The sequence below is a fragment of the Oncorhynchus mykiss genome, chromosome 20 (genome assembly GCF_013265735.2).
Source record: "Oncorhynchus mykiss isolate Arlee chromosome 20, USDA_OmykA_1.1, whole genome shotgun sequence".
NCBI classification, from domain to species: Eukaryota; Metazoa; Chordata; class Actinopteri; order Salmoniformes; family Salmonidae; genus Oncorhynchus; species Oncorhynchus mykiss.
Window position 1 is genome coordinate 35,326,955 of NC_048584.1, and position 19,442 is coordinate 35,346,396.

Genomic DNA, 19,442 nt, shown 5'->3' on the forward strand with positions numbered 1-19,442 from the left:
GATCAGCATAGGAATCACTACAAAACCTCTTGTAGGACCTCTTATACACAATATTGAGTCCAGCCTTTGGAACTTTGGTTTTCCTAGATATGGTAATATTGTGATCAATATTGGATTTGGATACTGCTTTACAGCAGATTTCTCTATCATTAGTAAAGATGTGGATGATTTCATTCTCTATAGCAAGGGTGTTTTTCTCTTGGTAGAGGTCCTAAGTCAGATCCAGTCAACTGGCTTTTAATCAGTGTGAATTCATGGGAGCTAGCACCAGAGATAATGGTAATGGCTGATAGCAATTCTGTCTGCCGTTGAAAGTAATCATTTTGTCATTCACTCATCTGTGGTAGATGAGAGCTAAGATCCTGTGTTGTCTGCCCTTTTTCCTGTGAGGGCAACTGGGCCGAAAGGAAGTCATTTCACCTTGAGTCATCGCTGTTTCTCCCTGACCAGAGTGAGTGGTGAAAGTAAGGCTGATTTCGTCTTCGCCTCGTTGACCGAAGACAAGGGTCCTTATGAAGAGCTCCTGAATACACCAGAGGATAGTATAATGGAACAGTATTTGTGTTTTATATGGTGAGTATGTGATATCCTTTATTATGAATGTAAGAAAAACAAGTGGATACATAGTGAGAGTATCCAGCTCTCTACTGTAATGACGTCTAATCTGCATCAATAGAAAGGAGGAGTTTGGAGGACTTGTACAGAGAACTATATACTGGCTAACTGATGTATATGCAGTTTAGCAATTTCGTCATGAATTTTGTTCTGGAGGCAGCTCTACAAAGTGGTCACTAGCTGGCACAGCCACATTCATAAAATTAGATTTTAAACCTAACCTTAACCACACCGTTAACCCTAATGCCAAACTCTAACCTTAACCACACTGTTAACCCTAATGCCAAACTCTAACCTTAAATTAAGACCAAAAAGTTAATATATGTTTAGTTTAATTTTTAAATTATAGCCAATTTTGACTTTGCAGCTAGCCTATCTAAGGGGACATCGCTCAGTTCTGCCTCCAGGACAAGACTCATGACAGTAAATGTCAAGCTGAAATGTATACAGGACCAATATATGTTGTAGTTGTTAGTAGTCCAACAAAGGTGATACATGCAGAGTTCCTATATATTTCTTTAAGCAGCTGTGTAGTCCTCAAAACCACATAACCTAGAAATGCATTAATGTCTAGTGCTCTGCCTGTCCTCATAAATCTAGTTAAATGATGGTAATCCTTCAGTGATACACCAGTCAAACACAATAAGAGAGATCTGCTGATTTTCAGACAAATCTCTATTTCCCAGGAAATGACACTGATAAAGAGTGCCATTGGCTAGCCTGATTTATCAGCCTTCACCAATGCATTTTATGGTAGTGAGTTGATTAAATATATAATTGCAACTCACCTATGCTGTGATTAGAAATATTAAGTTATATTTTATCGTCAGTCGTCTAAGGAATCACAATATTTCAAGGAACTGAATAAATACATGATAAGATCTTGCTACTAGTATACCTCATTTGGGGGGCTTATCTAGGAATATCCAGGTGAAAGATGCTGTATTAAACGTGTGCAGCTACACAGGTGAGATGAAGGGAGGCATATCTTTTCACAGCAGACCTATAAACACAGCCAGGGTGACCACTGCTCCATTACTCACTCTCCAGAGAGCTGAAAGAACAGGAGACGGACATGAAGACTAGACAGATACGGGCGGCTGACATTCTGGGTCCTGATGGATTGCTCTCTATGGATCACAGCACCCCTGGCTTTGGGTGAGATAAGCTTAATCAGCCACAGGTCAGACCTGGCTACAGCCCAGATACTTCTCCACCTCTGTATCTCTGTCTCCAAGCATTCTATAGCTTGTATGTTCCATGCCTAACAAAAGTCCTTCCAGCCAATTAGACACAGCAAAGCAGTACCTAGGCAAGGGTTTGGGACTGCACTGATAACCATGGCATTTCTCATTAATGTGCATCCTGATATTTGAGGGTCAATGTGTAATGGCCAGTCTTTCGGGATAATTACATTTTACTTACGTAAAATTAATTTCTTTTCACGTGAGTGAGCATGAACGATGGCTCAAATGATGTGCTCAGTGAATATATTAAGGTACCTTCTTAAACAAGATAAATGTTAAGCCGTACTCTCTATCAGAGATTTGACACATTTATTTTAATTAATGTCTACCTCTAACAAGGAACAGTATTATGACTTGGTAATTCAATACAGTTTAGGTGAATGTCAAATCCTCTGAAGGAATATTTAAATCTATAATGCGATTTAAAGAGTACAGTAATGTGGATATAATACTACAATCCTCCCATTTCATTTATGGTATGACTTGAACATAAATGTAAGGTTCTGATATACTGTAAATAAATATACATCTGCATTACTGTATGTGCAGGCTAAGGTTCAGATCTACTACTGTATTCAGGCAGTTATTATGCTTCGGCTCCATGGGGACCGGTGCAGTATGGGAGACTTACATCATCTGTTTTCAAACAGGATTCAAGGTGGGCTTTCTTGAGTAATGGCTTTCTTCTTGCCACCCTACCAAACATGCTTGGGGGTGTGTATTTATTCCTTGTGTTATTATTTTTCTAAACAAATATATATGTATAATTCTCTCTGCATTGTTGGGAGGGGCCCGTAAGTACGCATTTCACTGTTAGTCTACACCTGTTGTTTACAAAGCATGTGACAAATACATTTATTTGATATTGTTGTCACATGACCACTTTGACCAACCATAAAACCCTGTAGTTCTTTTAAAGTTGCCATTGTGCTCTCGGTAGCCTCTCTGATTAGTCTTCTACTTGCTCGGTCATTCATTTTGGAGGGATAAAGGCAAGGTATACACCGTCCAACTCCTTGGTGCTCATGGTTGAGTGTTTGCTTTGCAATTCACTACCCAGCAGAGGGAACCTACAGAAACTGCTGAATTTATCCTGAAATCAAGTGAATAACTACAATTTAACACCAGTGGAGGCCAATTAACTTGGTGTGTGATTTTGAAGGTGATTGGTTACACCTGAGCTAAATTAGGATTGCGATTACACTGATCCAAACAAGCTATTTAATTTTTTTATTTTTAAAAATTCTTCAAATTATATATATTTTTTTATTAATATTTGTTTTTACCTCGAAGTTGTGGAGTAGGATGTGTAGATCAATAAAGGGGAAAAAACTATTTTAATTCCAGGCTACAGTATACAGTGCATTCAGAAAGTATTCAGACCCCTTGACTTTTTCCACATTTTTTTATGTTAGTCTTATTCGAAAATGTATTAAATAAGCAAATGTCCTCGTCAATCTACACACAATACCCAATAATGACAAAATGAAAACAGGTTTTTAGAAATGTTTGCAAATGTATAACAAATAAATAACAGAAATACCTTATATTCAGACCCTTTGCTACGAGACTCAAAATTGAGCTCAGGTGCATCCTGTTTCCATTGATCATCCTTGAGATGTTTCTACAACTTCATTGGAGTCCACTGGTGGAAAATTCAATTGATTAGACATGATTCGGAAAGGCACACACCTGTCTACATAAGGTCCCACAGTTGACAGTGCATGTCAGAGCAAAAACCAAGCCAGGAGGTCGAACGAATTGGGAAAGATCTGGGTAAGGTACCAAAAAATGTAATGCAGCATTGAAGGTCCCAAAGAACACAGTGGCCTCCATCATTCTAAAATGGAAGAAGTTTGGAACCACCAAGACTCTTCCTAGAGCTGGCCGCCCTGCCAAACTGAACAATCAGGGTAGAAAGGCCTTGGTCAGGTAGGTGACCAAGAACCCGATGGCCACTATGACAGTGCTCCAAAGTTCCTCTGTGGAGATGGGAGAACCTTCCATAATGACAACCATCTCTGCAGCACTCCACCAATCAGGCCTTTATGGTAGAGTGACCAGACAGAAGCCTTGCCACTCTACCATAGCCTGGCCAGACAGAAGCCACTCCTCAGTAAAAGGCACGACAGCCCGCTTGGAGTTTGCCAAAAGGCACTTAAAGGATTCTCAGACCATGAGAAACAAGATTCTCTGGTCTGATGAAACCAAGATTGAACTCTTTGGCCTAAATGCCAACCGTCACGTCTGGAGGAAATCTGACACCATCTCTACAGTGAAGCATGGTGCTGTTGGCAGCATCATGCTGTGGGATGTTTTTCAGTGGCAGGGACTGGGGGACTAGTCAGGATCGAGGTAAAGATGAACGGAGCAAAGTACAGAGAGATCCTTGATGAAAACCTGCTTCAGAGCGCTCAGGACCTGTCACACCCTGATCTGTTTCACCTGTCTTTGTGCTCGTCTCCACCACCTCCAGGTGTCACCCATCTTCCCCATTATCCCCTGTGTATTTAAACCTGTGTTTTCGGTCTGTCTGTGCCAGTTCGTCTTGTATGTTCCAAGTCAACCAGCATGTTTTTCCGTTGCTCCTGCCTTTTCTATTCTCTTTTGCAAGTCCTCCCGGTTTTGACCCTTGGCTGTTTTCTGGACTCTGTACCCACCTGCCTGACCTTTCTGCCTGCCCTGACCTTGAGCCTGTCTGCCACACTGTACCTCTTGGACTCTGAACTGGTTTTGACCTTTTGCCTGTCCACAACCATTCCATTGCCTACCCCTTTTGGATTATTAATACACATCAAAGACTCAAACCATCTGCCTCTTGTGTCTGCATCTGGGTCTCGCCTTGTGCCCTTATAGGACCTCAGACTGGGGCGAAGTTTCACCTTTCAACAGGACAATGACCCTAAGCACACAGCCAAGACAAAGCAGGAGTGGCTTCGGGACAAGACTTTGAATGTCCTTGAGTGGCCCAGCCAGAGCCCGGACTTGAACCCGATTGAACATCTCTGGAGAGACCTAAAAATACCTGTGCAGCAATGCTCTCCATCCAACCTGATAGTGCTTGAGAGGATCTGAAGAGAAAAATGGGAGACACTTCCCAAGTACAGGTGTGACAAGCTTGTAGTGTCAGACCCAAGAAGACTTGAGGCTGTAATCGCTGTTAAACGTGCTTCAACAAAGTACTGAGTAAAGGGCCTGAGTACTAATGTAAATGTGATATTTAATTATTTATTTTTTATGTCTAAAAACATGTTTTTGCTTTGTCATTATGAAGTATTCTCTGTAGATTGATGAGGGGGGAAAACAATTGAATCCATTTTAGAATAAGGTATTAACGTAACTAAAATGTGGAAAAGTCAAGGGGTCTGACTACTTTCTGAATGCACTTTAAGGCTACAAAAGGTGGACTTTTTTAATGGATTGAGTAGACTTTCTATAGGCACTATTTTTGAAAAAGTTGCTGATGTGAGTCTCTTCAGTGTATTCCAGAAGTTTTGATTTGTAAAAATGCAATACATACTTGGGAGGAGCATGGTTTAGGATCCACAGCTTGATGTACTGTACTCGCCTTATTGGATGTGATCAATGTGTCTTGGCAATGTAAGTATAGTAGATATAACCTACTGGTGTTGTGTGGAACCTATGAGGAATTGTTTGCATGATAACACCCACATTCCATCTGTATTCTCAGAGTGAGATCAAGTCCAGTATAATTATATGCTGCCCTAATGGCTGCTGTACAAACTGAAGTGGTGACTGAATTGTTTTTTACACCGCCTGAATCTAAAATGAAGAATTTCCACATAGCGTGTCTTCTTGAACAGATATTTAGAACATTATTTCAACTTGGAAGATTTACTGTAATAGGAGTGCTGCATCATGAATCCCAGTCAGATATAAGAAACCAAGATGGTTCGATCTCTTCCAGGTAAATTACTGTATGGAAAGCGGGTATGTCAATACAGACATGGTAAAGCTCTTTGAATGATATCCTCTGGGGTTTTTTGTGAAACAAGACAGCAACACCTTTGCTATACAGTTGCTCTAAAGGGAACATTTTAGGTGCTTATATCCACTAAAGCAGGTGTAACCGAAGGACGATATTTGTCGGGGGTCCGGAACATAATTGTAATAATTTGTACACTGCAAATAGACCACCAAAAAATATGCTTGTATTTGAAAGTAACAATAATGTTATACTTTGATTACATTGAGACATGAATGAGTCTCTTTTATTTATTTGTGGGAATACTTCGGAACAGATTTCCTTAATTAAACACATTTTTAGCTGAATTACTGGAGATTTTACAGTCTTTTTGTTTTATCAAAAACTACAATCCCTAAAAACTTTGGGAGGCATAAAAAAAGCACTAAAGCATATTCTTTGAATTCTTGACACTGTCATTTCAAAATAAGATGTTGACTTTTTAAAGTGGGTATACATTTCAAATCCTGACATTGTTTTGAAGTGCCACCGGTACTTAATATAGTCACTGCAGTGACTCTCCATAGATATGAACGATTGGTTTTGAGGCCTTTATTATCTTTGTCAGACAGTACTCCATGACAATCTAATCTAAAGAGCGCATTCTGTCTTTGGCTTTTTCTAGGTATGATGTTGTGTGCCAGTGACACATTTGTGGAAGGTCTCATTATCTCGTTATTTTAGCATTTCACAGATATTAACATACGGACAGATTCTAGCAGGATCACTTAGATGTTTCTGTTTGTACTTGCAAATATCACACCGACCAGGGCGTAATAAATTGCAGTCAATCCCGCAGATGGCCCCACCCACCAAGGCGTAATAAATTGCAGTCAGTCCTGCAGATGGCCAGAGGCAGAGATAAATCATGCATTGTGATGTTCAAAGGAATGAGATAATATGTAAATGTTCACATTTACTGTAGACAGACCACCTGCAAAGTATGCAAGCCTTGTCGACTATAAAAGTATGGCTCTGCTTTACACGAACAGCAGCTGTAGACGCTGACTAAATGTAAACGCTTTATGGAAGAGTAATACATTTGGTCTTTGTAAACTGCAATAATTTGTTCACCGTAAGATTTGGTCAAAATGTCAAGATTCTTAAACCCGCTCCTCTTTTTCAATTTTCGCCTAAAAGACTTACCCAAATCTAACTGCCTGTAGCTCAGGCCCTGAAGCAAGGATATGCATATTCTTTGTACCATTTGAAAGGAAACACTTTTGGAAGTTTGTGGAAATGTGAAAGGAATGTAGGAGAATATAACATAATAGATCTAGTAAAAGATAAGTAAAACATTTTTTTTGTACCATTTTGAAATGCAAAAGCAAGGCCATAGTGTATTATTCCAGCGCAGGTGTCATTTAGATTCTGGCCACTAGATGGCAGCAGTGTATGTGCAAAGTTTTAGACTGATCCAATTAACTATTGTATTTCTGTTCATTTTGTATCAAGACTGCCCAAATTTGTAATTTGTTTATTAACTTAATGTTCAAAATTGTGCACTCATTTAAGCTTTCTGACAATATCAGATATATCTCTGTCCTTGGAAATGTTCTTGTTACTTACAACCTCATGCTAATATCATTAGCCTACGTTAGCTCAACCGTCCCGTAAACGGGACACCGATCCCAAAGAAGTTTTAATTTACAGGTGTATGGGAAGTTGTGTATGTGCTCTGACAGCTTCTGGTGTCCTGTCCTCCCAAGGCCTCTGGATCAGGGATAGATCAGAGATGTCGTCCCATAGCCTCAGAATTATGTACAGTACATAACTCATTATTCTCAGAGACATTGTCCCCTTTATGAGAACGAATGCAAGCATCCCTATAAGGCCGGTAAAAACCGTTACCACTGTTTGGTTGTACTTCTGATACAAGTGCAATCTAATCCCACCAGTCCCAGACATAGGCAATGTCTGGATGTTCATATAAGCATTTTGCAGTGCATGCTCTGATGGATGTGAAACATCTGAGTGTTGAAAAAAATGAAATCCACTGTGCACTGGGTATTTCTCACTTCGTTACCTCTAAGCTGCAATTGCAGGAGACATTTTTTTATATTTGAAGGTTTCAGTGAGGGCGACTATGTAAGCATCATCAGATTTGTACATACATTTCATCCCTCCTTGTTTAGAGCATTGGTTTAGGTACCACTTTAACCAGCTGCAAAGACAGTCTCACTATAATGTAGGCCTAATGCATGATTTCATAAACAATCTCTACACAGTCAGCCTATTCAAAGTCGTTTGTGTATTTGTAATTGCCCTGTGATGACCCTCTATAGACACAGGTCATTGGGTTAGGTTGTAGGCCTCTATAGAGACAGGTCATAGGATTAGGTGATAAGCCTCTATCACCACGGTCATAGGGTTAGGTGGTGGGCCTCTATAGAGACAGGTCATAGGGTTAGGTGATAGGCCTCTATGGACACAGGTCATAGGATTAGGTGGTAAGCCTCTATCGCCACGGTCATAGGGTTAGGTGGTAGGCCTCTATAGAGACAAGTCATGGGCAGAGCCGGCTCCAGGCATAAGCAACATAAGTGGTCGCTTATGGCCACCAGCCACTAGGGGGCCCCTGACAAAATAAGTAAATAATAATAATATTTTAGGAACTCATTCAGGTTCTCAACTTACTATTGAGAGTTAGAATAGTAGAATACAGAGGGTGCAATTTCTAAATTTGGTGCATCAGCAGTTTCTCTCTTGTTATGTCAGTCACTGACAATCACTCAATTAGCATGTCAGCAAAAACATTTTAGACTGGTAAGTTAGTCTAGCCAGCTATAGTGCCTTCAGAAAGTATTCATACACCTTATTCAACATTTTGTTGTGTTACAGCTTGAATTCAAAATGGATTAAATATTTGTTTTCTCTCACCCATCTACACACAATACCCCCATAAAGCCCCCGATGTTTTTGCACATGTATTGAAAATAAAATACTGAAATATTTCATTTATATAAGTATTCACTCCCCTGAGTCAATACATGTTAGAATCACCTTTGCCAGTGATTACAGCTGTGAGTCTTTCTAGTCTCTGAGAACTTTGCTATCCTGGATTGTGCAATATTTTCACATTTGTTTTTTAATTCTTCAAGCTCTGTCAACATAGATTTTCAAGATGATTTTAAGTCAAAGCTTTAACTAGGCCATTCAGGAACATTCAATGTCATCTTGGTAAGCAACTCCAGTGTATATTTGGCCTTGTGTTTTAGATTATTGTCCTGCTGACAGGTGAATTTGTCTCCCAATGTCTATTGGAAAGCAGACTGAACCAGTTTTTCCTCTAGGATTTTGCCTGTGCTTAGCCCTTTACCTTTTTGTTTTATCTTTAAAACACTCCCTACTCCTTGCATATGACAAGCATACCCATAACATGATGCAGCCACCGCCATGCTTCAAAATATGACGAGTGGTACTCAGTGATGTGTTGTTTTGGATTTTCCCTAAACATAACGCTTTGTATTAATTTCTTTGCCACATTTTCTGTAGGATGCATGTTTCAGAATATTTTTTTCTGTACAGGCTTCCTACTTTTCACTCTGTCATTTAAGTTAGTATTGTGGCATAACTACAATGTCGTTGATCCATCCTCAGCTTTCTCCTATCACCGCCATTAAACTCTTAAGTGTTTTAAAGTCACCATTAGCTTCATGGTGAAATCCCTGAGTGGTTTCCTTCCTCTCCAGCAACTGAGTTAGGAAGGACGCCTGTATCTTTATTGTATTGATGGTGGATGGTGTATTGATACACCATCCAAAGTGTAATTAATAAATTCACCATGTTCAAAGGGATATTCAATATCTGCTTTTTTTTTACCCATCTACCAATTGGCAGTGGCGGAAAAGGTACCCAATTGCCATACTTGAATAAAAGTAAAGATACCTTAATAGAAAATGACTCAAGTGAAAGTCACCCAGTAAAATACTACTTGAGTAAAAGTATTTTGTTTTAAATATAATTTTGATACTTAAGTACATTTTTGCAAATATATTTACTTAACTATCAAAAGTAAAAGTATAAATAATTTGAAATTCCTTGTATTAAGCAAACCAAAACATACAATTGTATTTTTTAATTAAGGATAGCCAGGGTCACACTACAACATGCAGACATAATTTACAAACAAAGCATTTGTGTTTAGTGAGTCAGAGGCAGTAGGGATGACCAGGGATGTTATCTTGATAAGTGTGTGAATTTGACCATTTTCCTGTCCTGTTAAGCATTCAAAATGTAACGAGTACTTTTGGGTGTCATGGAATATTTATGGAGTAAAAAGTACATTATTTTCTTTAGGAATGTAGTAAAGTAAAAGTTGTAAAAATATATATATATAAATAGCCAAGTAAAGTACAGATACCCCAAAAAACTACTTAAGTAGTACTTTAAAGTATTTTTTAATTAAATACTTTACACCACTGCCAGTAGGTAACCTTTTTGCAAGGCATTGGAAAACCTGCCTGGTCTTTGTGGTTGAATCTGTGTTTGAAATTCACTGCTCGACCGAGGGATCTTACAATTATCTGTATGTGTGGAGTACAGAGATGAGGTAGTCATTCAAAAATCATGTTAAACACTATTATTGCACACAGAGTGAGTCTATGCAGCTTATTATGTGACTTGTTAAGCAAATGTTTACTCCTGAACTTATTTAGGCTTGCCATAACAAAGGGTTTGAATACACATTTCAGCTTTTCATTTTTTTATTCATTTGTAAACGTTTCAAAAAACATAATTTCACTTTGACTTTATTGGGTATTCTGTGTAGGCCAGTGACACACAATCTCAATTGAATCAATTTTAAATTCAGACTGTAACACAACAAAAAGTGGAAAAGTTCAAGGGGTATGAATACTTTTTGAAGGCACTATCTAAACGTAGTAATCATGGTCAAATACTGACCGGGCATGCAGGGCAGGTGCCCATGGGGCCCTGACCTTCAGAAGGTTCCGTTGATTGTGTAGAATTGCAGGAAATATACGGTATAACATTTTTCTCTCCACCTTGACAAAGGGGGGCCACTAACAGTGTGTGGGTGGGCAACCAAATCTTGCTTAGGGCCCCCAAAAGGCTAGGTCATGGGGTTAGGTGGTAGGCCTAATGGAGCTTTCTCCTAATGGCTGCCATGTTGATAATCTAATGCACATTATATAATGAGCTACTCCTCAGAGGCCAATTAGGATTATCAATGCACACTATCAAGATCCAGCTTTATGCAATGGCTTATCCATTTCAATTGACTGATTTACCAACTAAATGTAACCCATGGGGCATACCGGTTATATTACAGGCATCCTAAAAGTGGTTTGCCTTTTCTTAACCTAATCATCTTCTTATAACCATTTTACAAACACTACCACACATTCCCCTGTGGTCCATGCATCCCTAACATGCCTGATGATGACAGATGAGACCTCAGAATTTCACTGGGCATCATACCAACATTGCATGCTGCTCTCTGCAGTGTCCACCAACATGAACATGTGGATTAGCTGCTCTCTCTTGATCGAGAAGGGGAGTTTTCTACTAGACTACCAACGTGCTTGATTGGGCGCGAAAAGAAGAATCCCAATGTTGGGGAGGAGGAAGGGAGCCATCGCTCACATTGCATCACTCACTGCACGTGCTGATTCAGCGAGACGCAAGAGATAGCGGCGGGTGCTGAGGATACTCGCCAGAATCACTGCTGCTTGGATGCCACTGTCAAATCAAAGCTTTGCGCGGTAGTAAGGAAGGACAGACACTGCGGCGGTGTCAACGGTGACCAAATCGCAAAGGTTTTCCTGGTGGCTGTTTATCTGCCGTATAGGAAGTATGGATTAGAAGTGACTAGGAGGACGCTAAATCCCCTGTGTTGTTTACTGATCTATAGTTATTGAGCAAATATAAACTGCCAGTGCTGATCTGAAATGCAGATCTGAAGCAGGGCGCAATGGACACGAACATGCGGAAATTTACAGTTAGGAGATGGTTTTCCGTCTACCTTCGGAAGAAGTCACGGTCCAAAAGCTCGAACCTCTGCAGATTGGAGGTTAGAATGTTGTTGTGTATTGCTATTTTGTGTCACGTGTGTGCGCCATAACGTAGAATCATTGTTTGCTAATGGTGTGATTTAGCCACTGCTGTCACTCAATGATATTGTGGAAGGCTGTAGGCTGTTTTGTGGAACCGTACAGGTGTTGTTTTGCTGTTATACACCTGACATGATATTAGGCTACACTTGCCAGTGCAATTTCAGTATTTTGACAAGCTTTGTAACCTACCATGGCGCAACATTTTCATGCTAAAATAATCATGTTGAATTCTGTATAGCCTGGTATTGCTGTGCCACAACAAGTCTGAATCCGACAGATAGGCCTACAGGTGTTCCCGCCTTTCTTGCACAAACACCTGCACTTGTCTTGTCTTACTAGCAATGACTTTGCTGATAGCTGCTTTATTAAGGAACGTTTTACTTACTATGACTGTGATATGTTGTTGTCTGTACCTAGCTACCTTAAAATGAATTCAATCACGATACCTGAGTATGTTTCCTGTAGGCTATTCTACTATTACAAGCCAAATTATATTTTATGGACTACGTTGCTATGCTTGTTGAATAAATTCCCTGCCGCGCTCTGTTGATTTGTAGCTACTTTTTTTTTTTTTTTTTACATTTAATAAAAAAAATGTTAAGCCTAATATAGGCCTAATGCATTCTGGGTTTGGTGTAGCGCGGCTTATTTGCTTATTAGGGACAATTTTTAATTACTTTTATGTGGGCTACTTTTATTGATTCTTGAAGAATATAACTTATTTTGCCTCGTGAGCTTAGTTCAACTGTTAAACCCCATCAGAATCCAAAATATAAACTTGTAATCAAAACTATCATTTTGATCTCATGGATGGTCAGTCCTTGCATGTATAGCCCCATCCATGAATTCCGGAGAGGTTACATTTCTCCAGCCCCATCCATACCTTGTTTACCCGCATTGTTATTGTTTTAGCAGCAGATTGACCCTTTAAAATAATTAATTAATTATTAGATTTGGAGGAAAATATTGAATCAGGAAACCAAGAGAGCAGTAGACCGTTTTTTTTACAATTTACAAAGGGGAATTGGAATCCCTAGACACACCTATCCAATCCAACCACGACCCAGGAGATTGTAATCTTCACCTTTTGATTCACCATATTGCAAAGCTACCTGGACACGGTGCTGTTCAGCGGCCATGGGGCTGAATTTGCAATCAGTCTTTTGTCCATTTGCGTTGATTGCGGTACTGTCCATGGTGCTGAATGTTGGCCAATGATTAAAGGCACAACAAGGGATTCCCACATAGTTAGATGACTTCTAAAGTGGTGGAAACACATACACTATATCCTATTAAATTAATATGAGTGGAACTCTGTACCATACTATACAATACCATACAAAATACTTGAATTGTAATTTACATGTAAATTCATTTTTGCAAAGTTGACATGCAAATACATAAAACAAGTTCTCTATCCCAATTTAACTGCATTCCTATCCTCTTTTTCTACGTATTGTAGAAACAGTTTCTAACCGATGTGAACACTGTCATTCAATTTTGTCCTTTCTTGCTGAGCTTTCAAGTAACTTGCTGTTAAAATGACCAGTGTTGACATACCTGCCTCAATGAATTCAAAGTTAAGACCTCATAAGAGGGTCAAAGAGTCTCAGTGTGGTTACGCAGACCCGTGAGCAACTGTGGCCCCTCATGATGAGTTTAGTATTTGTGGCCCCCACCTCCATCAAAGTTGCCCATCCCTGGTGTAAACATTGCTTGCGGGTTATAGATATGTCACTGCTTGTGACGGTTTGTGTTACAGAATGCTTCTATGTCTGTGTGCAGTTATCAGTAGCAATGAGATTCACTTTGACGGCTCTTTGTAATCCTTTCTGACTGTGTCATAACAAGATGTGCAGACCGACCAGCCTCTCTGAGATAATATGTTCCCACTGGCCAGAGACGTCATTTCAATGTCTACTTTTGATTTACATTTGGTTGAGTTGTCAACTAATGTGAATTCAACGTGAACCCAAAACATTTCATCATGTCATTGGATTTAGGTTAAACATTGTGTATAAAAAAAAAAAGACGAAATTCCCTTAAATTGATGACTTTTTGCAAATCCAATCGGTTTTCCATCACATATAATTGTTTTGTTGAAATGTTGTGGAAACAACGTTGATTCAACCATCATGTACAAAACCTCAATCCACATTACACACATGATATTTCAAACTAGGTTCCACCAAACATTTCATCAGTCTGGAAATCATCTGCAATACACTGAGGCATACTAAGCATGATTAACTTACTGTGCATACAAATAAATATATGGAGACAATAGCTGATGGATTTAGATATGAGAGTGCTCGTGACATCATGGGGTATGATTGCCTCATGAGTAATCCTGGTTGTATCAGGAATCGCACAAGAAATGGACGCTATTTAGCAAATCGCTAAGTGATTTTCATTATATTGTCATTAATATATACTTAATTCATATATATTTGGCTGAAGACACCCTTGTAGCTAGATGTCATTAAGAAAACATCTTGTTTAGGCCTGAGACTAGGGTCTTTACAGATGTGTGGCATTGACCAACTCAATCAGTTAAAGATGGCGCCAATCAATATTGAGGCCAAAGAGGTATTGCAGTTAGCATATCTATTTTAAAGGCCCAGTGCAGTCAAATACGTGACTGTCCTGTGTTTTATATATATTTCCAGACTGAGGTTGGAATAATACTGTGAACTTGGGTAAATTATGATAATGCCCTTTTAGAGCTGTTTGAAAAGACTGCCTGAGATTTCAGCCTGTTTTGGTGGGAAAGAGTTTTGGCCTGCCTGGTGACATCACCAGGTGGTAAATTAGTTAATAGACCAATAAGAAAGAGTTCCAAACCTCTTTTTGCCAATAACAGCTAGTTTTCAGTTATCCCTCCCAACTCAGACCCCTCCCAGACTGTCCTAGCAAAATTCTTACTTGAGAAATTGCTCTTTGCTAAGAAGCTACAGTATTTTTTATATATTTTTTTACCATTTCAATTAAAAACAACCACAGTAAGGTACTTAATTCTTACCCAAAACTGATGTGATATTGAGATTAGAGGTCGCCCGATTATGATTTTTCAACGCCGATACCGATTTATTGGAGGACCAAAAAAAAAAAACAGATGCCGATTAATCGGCCGATTTATTTAAAAGAAAATGTATTTGTAATAATGACAATTACAACAATAGTGAATGAACACTTATTTTAACTTAATATAATAGATCAATACAAATCAATTTAGCCTCAAATAAATAATGAAACATGTTCAATTTGGTTTAAATAATGCAAAAACAAAGTGTTGGAGAAGAAAGTAAAAGTGCAATATGTGCCATATAGAAAAGCTAACCTTTAAGTTCCTTGCTCAGAACATGAGAACATATGAAGGCTGGTGGTTCCTTTTAACATTCCTTTTAAAATTCCTTTAAACAAACTTCAATATGTCCAAGGTAAGAGGTTTTAGGTTGTAGTTAATTTAGTATTTATAGGTCTATTTCTCTCTATACCATTTGTATTTCATATACCTTTGACTATTGGATGTTCTTATAGGCACTTTAGTATTGCCAGTCTAACAGTATAGCTTCCGTCCCTCTCCTCGCCCCTACCTGGGCTCGAACCAGGAACACATTGACAACAGCCACCCTCGAAGCTTCGTTACCCATCGCTCCACAAAAGCTGTGGCCCTTGAAGCAGGGGGAACAACTACTCCAAGTCTCAGAGCGAGTGACGTAACCGATTGAAATGCTATTAGCTCGCACCCCGCTAACTAGCTAGCCATTTCACATCGGTTACACCAGCCTAATCTCGGGAGTTGATAGGCTTGAAGTCATAAACATTGCAATGCTTGAAGCACAGGGAAGAGCTGCTGGCAAAACACACAAAAGTGCAGTTTGAATGAATGCTTACAAGCCTACTGCTGCCTACCACCGCTCAGTCAGACTGCTCTATCAAATATCAAATCATAGACTTAATCATAACATAACACACAGAAATATGAGCCTTTGGTCATTAATATGGTCGAATCCGGAAACTATCATTTCAAAAACAAAACGTTTATTATTTCAGTGAAATACGGATCCAAATCGGTGTCCAAAAATACCGATTTCCGATTGTTATGAAAACTTGAAATCGGCCCTAATTAATAGGCCATTCCGATTAATCGGTCAACCTCTAATTGAGATAAAAATGTCTACATTTGACCTTTAAGTACCCAGGCACATGAAATGAAGGATGATTCTGGAGGTCAGTGTTTTCTTAAGGAGGAAGAATCTGGCACTAAGTCAGGTCGAGACTCATAGGACTGATTGACTGTTTTATTCCATTATACTGAGATTATTAATGGGAGAGATGAACTGCTGCGGTAACATTTAACTTTATTCCTACTTTGACACAGTGTAGGGCAGGCTACTTCTAAGTAGGAGGATCAGACTTTACAAACAGCATGAATGGGATGGAATGCATGGTGATTGTCTGCCATAGTAAACTGTTATAGCTGCTATCAGAGTTGACATTAGAACTACCAAGATACTATTGAGCGGAAGCATTTACCAGATGTTTTTATCCATGTGGACCATGTAGGAATCATACCCACAATTATTGTATTGCAAACACCATGATCCAACTAACTGAGCCATTTTGCCAAGTTTACCTTTTCAGTCAAAGAGATTATTTAGAAATACACACCATCATAAGCTGTTGACCCAGATAACAAACCGTGGTATTCAGGATACACTACGCAACATGTCACGCTGTTGTCCATGTTTATTGGCAAAGAGTAGTAATTGGACAAGGGTTGTTTATACTTTTGATTCAATAAGATTATCATCACTAGAGTTTATTTTCAAAAAGACTGATTTAACAACCGACTGATTGGATACTGTAAAAACCTACTAGTACTACCTGGTAGACTCCCCTCACAGGTAGATGTTTCATTCTATTCCGTTCCAGTATTTTAGAATAGTGTGAAATACTGCTATGTGGAACTAGGCCAAATCCTTACTGGCTTTCTTTCTGATTGGTAGGACTATTGTTGCTTTTTCTTCCTTGTAACATTTGTTTGATCTTTAGGATAATAATAGCCATTCTCTGTAGTCTAAAATTGTATAGTTTGCTACCAGTTATTCTAAATCAATCACAGGTGTTTTAACTAGTATGAATAGATAGTGTACTGGTTAATGTGAGATATCACTGCTTGCACAAGGCATCATGACTAATTGCAACCTGCATTATTTTTTCCCAGTTTGAACAGCAGAGTGTTGAGGTGTTGGAGGTTTGGAAAGGATGAAAAGCCCACTGTCCCTATGGAACTGACACGTTGAATAGCTACAGATGGACTGGGAGCATTTGAAATCCCATTGTTTCATTTATTCGATTTTATTTTCTAGAGCCCCCACAGAGGTCATCCTTAACCCATTGATTCTTGAAAATCCACAGGATACATGATTTTCTTCCTATTCAATGCTCTGTTCAACATGGTATAGAGGAGGAGAAGCTATAGATGAACATACATCAGAAGAGACAAATCTGCATGTGTGGATTTGAAAAGCATCCTTTTTATTCCATCCCAACAACGTATTGTATACAAAGGGTTATGTGACTGTTTGTTGTATTTGTTTTGCTCTGAGTGAGAAGTCAGTTTTACCAGGCTCTCAGCTGTGTCAGCGTGACAGATTCTGCATCAATCAGCGACGGTCAGGGCAGGACTCTCACATGCTGTGGTCGGCACATTTCAGAGGCACGCCATGAAGACAGCATTAATAGCCAGAGCGCTCACTCTACTGCCAGCCACACAGCCCCACTCACGCAAAACGTGCTCACACTAATCTCCCCTGACACGAGGGGAACAGGATGGACTACTGGCTGGTTCTTATTATACCTCAGTGGTTCTGTGGACAAGGTCACCCTCTGATTGGTAGCCTACAACACCTGTTTCAAACCCTCCTATTGTTACCAGTTATGTTATGTGTGGACATTGAGGATACTAAGGGCAGAGAGTGTGGTAGCATTGTTCTATCCTCATAGTCATGCCTAGTTTCTTCTGGTTATTCTGGTCTACTCGTGATGCTGGCTGTGCCATCTCAATTCGTCGTTAAAGTTGACTAGTCTCTGTTGGCTCTGATTAAATGGGACTTCCCGAGGTTGGACATCTGCCTAAATCCCTCTCTCTGGCTCTCCCGGTGTCTCTGGAACAACATGGGTGTTCTCTCTATTCCTGTCATCACTTGCTTGGTTTGATATGTGGGCCATTTGTTTCCCTGCAGGATGATGGCATTCTGAAAGAGATTGACATCAGCCAGCACACCAAAGAGGGATTTGAAAAGGCAGACCCCTCCCAGTTTGAGCTGCTGAAAGTGCTAGGCCAAGGCTCCTATGGAAAGGTAAACATATACCTTGATTAAGGTGTTTGGATCTACAGTATGTTATACCTACTCTGTGTTGTATGTGTACTGTACATTTGTGACCCTTTCCCCTAGTGTTCAATCTGGCATTACTGTTACTTTTGCACTCAGATTTTCTGATATTTTTGGGTGTGTGTATTAGTATTGTATTTGTGAGACATTCTACTGCCCTGTTGAAGCTAGTAACATAAGCATTTCACTGCACCTGCTATAACACCTGCAAATCTGTGTATATGACCAATAAACTTTGATTTGATTTGATATTAATCTCATCCACAGGTGTTCCTGGTGAGAAAAATCAGAGGCTCTGACAGAGGACAGCTTTATGCCATGAAAGTGTTAAGGAAAGCAACACTAAAAGGTACTTATTATGATACTTTCGAAGAGTTGTATGTTTTTCATCAGCCCAAGCTAGCTAAGATCGATTATTACATTAAACATACATCATCGGGGTATGATTGACTATTACAGTAAAATGATCAGGGTATGATTGGGGCAGGAAGATTCTAGCGGTTAAGAGCGTTGGGCTAGTAACAAAGGTTGCTGGTTCGAATCCCTGAGCCAACTAGGTGAAAAATCTGTCGATGTGCCATTGAGCAAGGCATTTAACCTTAATTGCTCCTGTAAGTCACTTTGGATAAGAGCATGACCAAAATGATTGATTATTACAGTAAACAGACATGATCGAAGTCCCGATCCAGACAAACTGTTTTTTCTACATAAGTAAGAAAATATATATTATGTTTCCTATACTCAACCAATCTCATTCAAAAACATTACTTTTTTAAAATCAGCTCTAAAAAAATGAAATGTAGCCTTTTGTCCCTGTCTCAGGAAAGTGAGATGATGTCCTCCTTGCTTACATAATACAGGCACAGCTGCAGGAGGGTCCTCACTGCAAGGCAGAGAGCCATTGCAAGAGGAAACTGGCATAATATTCTGCATTGCAGTACAGGTGATTGAAGGGAGGCTTCCAGTGTTACGATTTTAACACAAAATAATTCATAAGGAAGTAGCTGACTTCCATTTCACAGGTGACCTAGGAAGAAGGCTTAGGGTAATGCAGATAGATTAGCAGAAAGCAGCTGTCTATATTATACTACGATGTTCCCACTGCAGGACCAGATCA

General features: G+C 39.4%; 1 protein-coding gene across 1 annotated transcript in view; it reads left to right on the plus strand.

Annotated features, from left to right (window-relative positions):
• Positions 1-11,494: 11,494 nt before the first annotated feature.
• LOC110499394 (ribosomal protein S6 kinase alpha-2) overlaps positions 11,495-19,442 on the plus strand; it is a 35,579-nt gene continuing 27,631 nt past the window's right edge. Inside the window, exons 1-3 of the mRNA XM_021576514.2 lie at positions 11,495-11,881; positions 18,176-18,292; positions 18,593-18,674. Coding sequence (XP_021432189.1) covers positions 11,783-11,881; positions 18,176-18,292; positions 18,593-18,674 — 298 coding nt within the window. The 5' untranslated portion in view covers positions 11,495-11,782. The remainder of the gene's footprint in view (positions 11,882-18,175; positions 18,293-18,592; positions 18,675-19,442) is intronic.